The following is an 8,083-nucleotide window of genomic DNA, read 5'->3' on the forward strand; positions in this document are numbered from 1 at the left end:
GACTGATGTAATTATAATTGTAATAATTATTTCCTATATTAGATTGTAAAATAATTATATATTTTTTTTATGTTAGTCATGCAAATAACGTTTATAATAATTGAAGAAATGTATAGATAAATTTGTTAGGAGATTTTTGTATCATATATTCCTTCACTTTTTCAAGCTAGAATGTTTTCTTTTTATCTTTCTTGAATGGACATTTGATCATTAAAATTTCAAACATGCATTTTCTTATAACAATTGTATACTTTCTAATAAAATTGTATTACTAAACAAATTATACGAGAATTTTTCATTAATAATTTTTTATGATGCATGTTTATTTATAGAACATAATTTTGTTTAGATAAAATTAAAACAGTTGAATTTAAAATTATGGTATTATAATTTTCTCTCTTAAAATTACAAAGAGTTTTATTTAATTAATATATATATTTTAATGAACAAAATGTTATTGTGTGTTATACATTGAAGAATAATTGTATTATTATAGTGTATATTTTTTTCTCAATTGGCAAGTTAAAAAACCGCAATATTTTGTTTATTTTTGATTAACATAGTACCTCATATTTTGTCTCGTATCGTAATACAAAACTTATTGTTAGAAGAAAATAGCATGTTTTTAATTTAGCTAACATGTTTTTAATTTAATGGAAACATTACAAAATTATATTTAAAAGTTTATTAATTAATTAACATAATTGCTAAAAAATAATTTTTTTGCAAAAGCTTGCAAAAACTTGAAACAATTTTATCAACATCGTTAAAAGTTAATAAACTAGGTTATTCTCTCGTATTATAAATCTCTCATATATAATATATATTGTAAAAATCTTTTATAAGTTGTCGAAGAGAGAGAAAGAGAGATCAAATAGAATCCCCCCACGGTTGAGAAATGGTTTTAGTTATAAAAATGTCATTATAGTTGGAATATTTTTTGGACTAAATTTTTTGTGTTAATTCATAAGTTGCATCTTTCGTACGTTACATTTGAATGTTGAGAATGTAAAGCCCTCTTCAACAGAGAGCTTTAATGTTTACCGTGTCTTGAGTAATTTCTTGTATCATTTCTACTGTAGCTTTCGCTGCTTTTTCTATCTCAGGTTTCATACGTTTTAATAGCTCCTGCATATTTTTAACTTCTGCTTCTGTATCCGCCAATTTGCTCAATCCTGTTTGAGAAAAATGCGTGTTGAATTACAAAGACAAATAAATGCTAATTTATGCAAATTAGATGAAGTCATTAATTTGCATTGTCTTGTGTTTTAAAGACACGATAAAGGTGCTGAATTTTCTTCATGGTCTCATTAAAGCTCCAATAGATGCGTCTCCATTTTGACACGATGGTAATAGACATTAAGAACATAGTTTTTCTGCAATTTTTTGCTAAACCAAAAATAAAATTTTCTTTAATCAAATAAATATATTTTGTTAATTTTGTTTTAAAAGGAAGTTAGTATAATAAAGGAATTTAGTATAATAAAAAGATCAAAAAACAAATTCTTTTTTTATTTAAATAAAAGCATACTTTGCTTTGATTTTATATTTTACTAATTTAAATATATTTGCTGCTTGATTGAAATAACTAATTCCTCTTTGCAAATATTTAAATAAATAATTTTTTTTAAATCAAAAAACATTTTTTTGGATTTGATACATTTTTTTTACTGTGTATTCTTAATAACGTTGATCTCATTATAGTTTTTCTGCAATTTTTTTGCTAAACCAAAAATAAAATTTTCTTTAATCAAATAAATATATTTTGTTAATTTTGGTTTTTTATACTTAAATAAATATATACTTTGTTTTCAAGAATGTTTTGTTATATTAAATAAATTAGTATTTGCACGTAATAAAAATTATAATTTGTAAAACCAATTATTTAAAATTTACTTTGCTTTGATTTTATATTTTACTAATTTAAATATATTTGCTGCTTGATTGAAATAACTAATTCCTCTTTGCAAATATTTAAATAAATAATTTTTTTTAAATCAAAAAACATTTTTTTGGATTTGATACATTTTTTTTACTGTGTATTCTTAATAACGTTGATCTCATTATGTTTTTTTTTCAAAAATAACATTATAAATAAAATTAAAATACAATATAAATAAAATTAAATTGAAGTGTTATACGAAGATATATTGCAGAGTTAACATAAATGAGATATTTCATTTCCTATCTTCTAACATGCAAGTGACATCCGCGATCTGCGCAAATCGATATCTCAAATTTACCACGAATTACGAGCTGCCGGCAGATAGACGGCGTTAAATTTACGAACTGGAAAATTACCGATGGCAGTCGTTTACCTTTGACCTCTGACATCCGCCTTCTGTTACGCTTAATGTACGCCGTTGGTCAAATAAGAAATAAAGATTAGATAAAAGAAGTTTTGCTTTAATCCGTTTCAATTTGATTACTTTAATTGGAGTCGTGTTATGTCCGTTGTAAAGGAATTTATTTGATATAAAGAGATAATAAAATTCTTTCTAAATTTTTTTTTTCTATTTTTCCTCGCATTTTACACTATTTATTTCATCCGCGACTGGAATATATAAAATAGTCTTTTATACTTTTGAAAATATTATTTTAAAATTCTCTTGTGAAATTTTTAATGTATCTTAAAAAAGAATATATCTCATACATTTGATCTCATACGTTTGACATTGTATATCTAAAGAGCTATTACCGAATTAGGATAATTAGAGAGAACTTACATCCAAAACTTTCCTAAACATTTTCTAGAGTAATAGAAAAACTATTATTTTACCTTTTCAATTTTACTCACCGGTGGATAAATGAGTCATCGAAGAATTTAATTCGTCTTTCTTGTTTTTCAGAAGGTCGCCATAAATGGACAGCAATTCCAAATACGACGTAGGAATGACATAATTATGACGTTCCAACTCCTAAGATAAATGTTATTCGGCATAGTGACAAGTCTGTCTTATATATATATAAACAAAATTACGTACTCACTTTCAAGAAACGATCACTGGCGTCGATCACGCTGGAATGCATGTACTGACATATCCTTACGATAGAGCGCAAAGTTTTATCCGTGATCGATTTGTCTTTGATACCCGACAGAAGATGCGTCGCTATGCTCTAAGCAAAAATACATTGCAACTGTGATACTCGAGCGATTATATCCCATTATTTCGTGATGTAATTCAAAATATCCGTCTTGTAATTTTGTGATAAACTTTACGAAATTAATAACTGCCACGCGTTACATGAATTTGCGCCAACTCTCGCCCTCGTATTTGAGAACTAATTTACAATACTGAGAGATGTCGAGGAGAGATCGGAAGTGAAATTTGGAATTAATATCGCAAACTTACTTTGTAAGTATTATGTAACAAGATTCATTTATGCATCATATTAAATGCACACTATTTAAGTACGATATAACAAGATACGTCGATTCAGAGTAGATTTCAGAGTCAAATTGTACTTATTATTAATTAAATATTAAATACCGGTTTGTATCTAGATATATGTGAGTAAACAAATATTTTCTTGTATATTTTATAAATCAACGGAATCTCTCTGCATAATTCTTAAATTAATCAGTTTTAAAGGGTAAAATAATTCAACGAAAATTGTATCAAAATTGATACAAATTCTTCAAATTCTGAATTTCAACAGATACGCGTTATTATTTTACGAATTTTGTTTATTTACATCGTCTATCCAATAAAATTGGATCTTAATCTTCTTAGACATATCAATTTATAAAGATCTGATAAACTTGTTAATTAAATGTCTGTCAAAATTGTGAGCATTATGATAGAAACCTTTGAGCTAAAATTAATTACAAATTGCAACTGTCATTTATAATAGGCTTTTACATCTTATCCTTTCACAATTTATGCGATTAAAGTGGCTAACTGTTTGCTAATATAAACTGTAAATAGAAATATAAAATAAAAATATTTTGTAATCTAAACTACAACGATTAAATACACTAATTTATTGTTTATTATTGTTTAATATCTCTTAGGAAAAGTATATGTTGCAATGCTTCACGTAATATTCAAACCTTGTAATATATCTAATTGCTGTCAATATTCTGACATGAGACGTTTATAATTTTATAAATAGATTTAAAAATTACATTAAAATTTATATATACCTAGTATATAAATAATAATGTATAAAATACTGTACGATATTTGAGACGAACATAATATTGATTTGATATTTTTACTGAAACGCTTTTATAATCAAAAGTTGCGGGACAGATATATTTTTAGCCATTTCACGCTTTATCGTATTATACAAACCTGAAGTGCGGTATCCGGCCAGGGGCAAAACCAATCAATTGAACAGCAATTTACTAGCGCCGGGAATTGTCTGATGCGAGCGCGAAATATATCTCCAATCGGGCTAAATATTGGAAATGTAAGAACATCAAGTTAATTCTGTATGTAGATTCACACACACATGTGTGATTAAATATATTGAATGTTTCATGATTTGCCAAATAATAACAAAAACATTGATATTGATTGTGTGCGCATAATTATTGTATACGAGTATTATTACGAATATTAATACAAAATTAAACGTTTCTTTTATTAATATTCTTTTATTATAATTTATTATTTTAATACTTTTCTGCAAAAGTGATTTAGTAAATTATTTTCACTAAGTTAATTACATGTACAGATTGTACAGTCTTGATTGATTAATCTATTAGATACAATTAATTTAGCAAATTTTATTAAATAAACTATTTAATTATTGCAGTCTCGTATTTAATTTACATATAATTATAATATCGTCTTTTCTTATCCTTAAGTTTATTAAGCAAATTAACATAGAAAAGCGAGAAAGTGACATATATAAATTATAATCTTTCTTTAAATTTATGAGAGTTGACGAATAAAATAATCTTTTCTTTGAATTTTTGTTTAATAGATATAAAACAAAGGCTAAAAGAGGAATAAATTAGTATTTTCGAAAAGAAGATCGAAGGACGCGAAATGCAATGCATTTGCGATAAAATTATTATGACGATTAGCAGTAAAATTATCAATTAATCTTAATTATGAGTGATTTGCTTATTCTATGAAAAATCCATATAAATCTGAGATAAAGATTCATTCTAGTTCGAACATATTAAGTCCGACGATCAATATTTCATTACTCCCTCGGCTTTATCGCCGTTTTCATATTTTACCTACTTTTACGTTTCTGATCATTCTTTTGCTGGAAGTTAATCTTTCACTTTATTATCATCTTTTTCTCGAAGATTTTATTATATATTCTGCCGAAAATTATCTTAACTTAAAATAACAGCATAAATAGGTATTACATTTAAAAGTTCTTATTTTTATATGTTTATAATTTATAATTTAATGTTTAAAAAAGATATATGATATTACTACTGCTTAATAAAAATGGTTATTAAATTGCCTCATCAGTTCAATAAATAAATTATTAAGTAGATTCCAAATTTTAATGTTTCTTTTCACGATAGACTTACCTTGCAAAAATTTCAATAATTTAAGTTTCAAAAAAAGTTTTTGTTTCTCAAATTAATATTTGGTACTTAAAGTTGTTCTTAAATAATTTGCAATACTCAAGAAATTTACAGCACGCTCACAAACTAAATATACAGATCATTTTTGTAAAAAAATTATGAATAATGAAAAAATAGATTTTTTAAAAATCATAAATAACTATTATTCTTTTCACATCTATCGAGATTCTTAACTTTATTTTGCACAGCACGTGATATGAGATTAATGACGTCACGGCTATTAAGAACTATATGACACTCGATACTGCAAAACCGTGTCTACTCGTAATAAATGGACAAATCTCACGGGTGAATCTTTACCGTAGATTCATATCGTGACAAATGATAATTCATATTTGCGTGACTCAATGTCCAACGTTTTATTAGGGCTATTAACAAAAGTCATATTTTTTTGTCCTTCTTTTTTCCAAAAAAAAAAAATGATATATAAATTGCGTGTGATGTATGGATTTTTTAAAAAATTACAATTTAATCATTTATAGATAGGGAAAGTATAATTACAAAATTTTTGTTACTATTAGAAAGAATCACTAAATTAAATCTCTTTAAGAAGTGCCAAAAACACATGACACTGATATAATAAGTTTACAATAATACAAAAGTTTAAACTTTACAATAAAAGTACCTCATTGTGATGATAATGTGCAAGTTGTTTCTGACTCTCTTCAGATAGGCGGAAAAAAGATTACTTCTATTGATTTGTAGCCCAGCCTCTTGTACAGGCGCTCGCATTGCTTGATAAATTTTGTCTACTTCATCAGTTTGATATATACTCGGAACATCGCCAATATTCAAAATATTATTCAAATCCTCCAGCATAAATTCATTTTTTATCTAGAAAAATGTGCTCGTTTTACGTGAAACGAAATGCTATAATATCAACATAATCCCTCTGGTTTAGTTTTGACGTGTAAATAAATTTAATAATACGCTTAAAGCGGATAGATGTTCATTTTTTAATGCAAAAGGATACATAAAAATATGTAGTTTTATTATTATTATAAAGTAAAGAGAAGGAGAAAAAAAGAGAAAAAAAATCTTTTTGTATATGTGAGTGCACACATATACACATGATATGTCTAGCAATGATAATAATATATTATTAATAAATAAGCATAAAAATTATGACATATGTATATATAATTATAAAAATAATTAGTTTATTTTAATTATTGAATAGGCTAAAATTTAATTTTTATCTATTTCAAATTTTAGTATATTTAAAATTATAAATTTAGTTAGAAACATAACGATATAATAGCAAAAAATGACTAATAATTCTTGTTATTTCTAAATTTAATTATCTTTTTTTTTTATGTTTTAAAAAAACTCATAAAATTATTATGTGCGTTCCAATGTTGCCTGTTCCTTTTATTAGATGTTATTTATTATATTAAAAACATAAATATACAGGCAAAGATGTAGGGAGCAAAATATGACGAATTTTTTATTTAGCTATACTCTAGGTTTTAATTGACAATCTGGCCTGCGATTTTACCTGTACATCAGAAAACAGAAAGACAACAGGTTGATTCCGCAATCCCGTCTTTAGCATTAAATTTTTGATATCTTCTCGCCAGTCATGAATCGTATAAGCTTTGTTGGTTCCGATTTGGAAACAGTTGTATTCTTGGATGTGCGATGCAAGCTTCGTCAGACTATGACGTCCTAGTAAAAATATAAATGTTTTATTTTGTATTCGTATCTTCTAGACGCAATATAATAAACGGAAGTTTTTCTTTGGACAGCGAGTTCTTTAGATTGAAGAAGCCATCAATATGAATTTCTCGAGAAAATACGAGGAAAGGAGAAAAATATTAAAGTATTAATTATTGAAATGAATAAGCTATTTGCCAAGCATATTACACAATAGTTTTACAGAATGTTATTAATATTAAAAGCGAAAACATAATATAGCATATAACTATTTAAAATTGTAAAAAATTAATAATAGCATTATTATTCAATTTATAATTATATTTGTACTCTTGATGGAATCAGTTTTATCGATTTCTAAGAGCTTATAAAAAATATATATATTATTATTACATATATAGTATTTAGTAAATTTTAAATTAATTTTAAAATTGATTAACAATATCTTTGTCAAAGGGATCTTTTATGCGAGATATGTAAATTAATTTTAAAATAATGATATGGAAATTAATTTAAAATTTTTTTTTTTTTTTAATTGTGTGCGATATACAATTACAGTATACCTGAACCACCCATTCCTAGTAATAAAGCATTTCCTCTAGGTTGTCGAAGAATCCGCATGATTCTACAAATTTGACTCATTGCATCTTCAAATAATATTAATTGCATCGGTGACATCATTGAGTTATTATAATCTTCCAAGAAATCAAGTAAAATTTTTTCCATCTATAATTATATAAAAAAGGCCAATGCATTTTTTATTAGTAATTACTTATAAAAAAAGAAATTTTTAAAAAGACAAACAACACACACAGTTATATAAAAAAATTTAGAAATATTAATTATTAAAGTTTATATATTTACTAT

General features: G+C 25.3%; 1 protein-coding gene across 1 annotated transcript in view; it reads right to left on the minus strand.

The window, feature by feature from the left end:
- Positions 1 to 8,083, minus strand: part of LOC115236669 (dynein heavy chain 1, axonemal-like) — a 36,662-nt gene that overhangs the window by 15,649 nt on the left and 12,930 nt on the right. Inside the window, exons 11-17 of the mRNA XM_029809259.1 lie at positions 7,780 to 7,942; positions 7,059 to 7,228; positions 6,186 to 6,394; positions 4,299 to 4,401; positions 2,989 to 3,117; positions 2,798 to 2,918; positions 1,045 to 1,175 (exon numbers count right to left, since the gene is read on the minus strand). Of these exons, the coding sequence (XP_029665119.1) occupies positions 1,045 to 1,175; positions 2,798 to 2,918; positions 2,989 to 3,117; positions 4,299 to 4,401; positions 6,186 to 6,394; positions 7,059 to 7,228; positions 7,780 to 7,942 (1,026 nt within the window). The remainder of the gene's footprint in view (positions 1 to 1,044; positions 1,176 to 2,797; positions 2,919 to 2,988; positions 3,118 to 4,298; positions 4,402 to 6,185; positions 6,395 to 7,058; positions 7,229 to 7,779; positions 7,943 to 8,083) is intronic.

The sequence above is a fragment of the Formica exsecta genome, unplaced genomic scaffold (genome assembly GCF_003651465.1).
Source record: "Formica exsecta isolate Colony F162 unplaced genomic scaffold, ASM365146v1 scaffold26, whole genome shotgun sequence".
NCBI classification, from domain to species: domain Eukaryota; kingdom Metazoa; phylum Arthropoda; class Insecta; order Hymenoptera; family Formicidae; genus Formica; species Formica exsecta.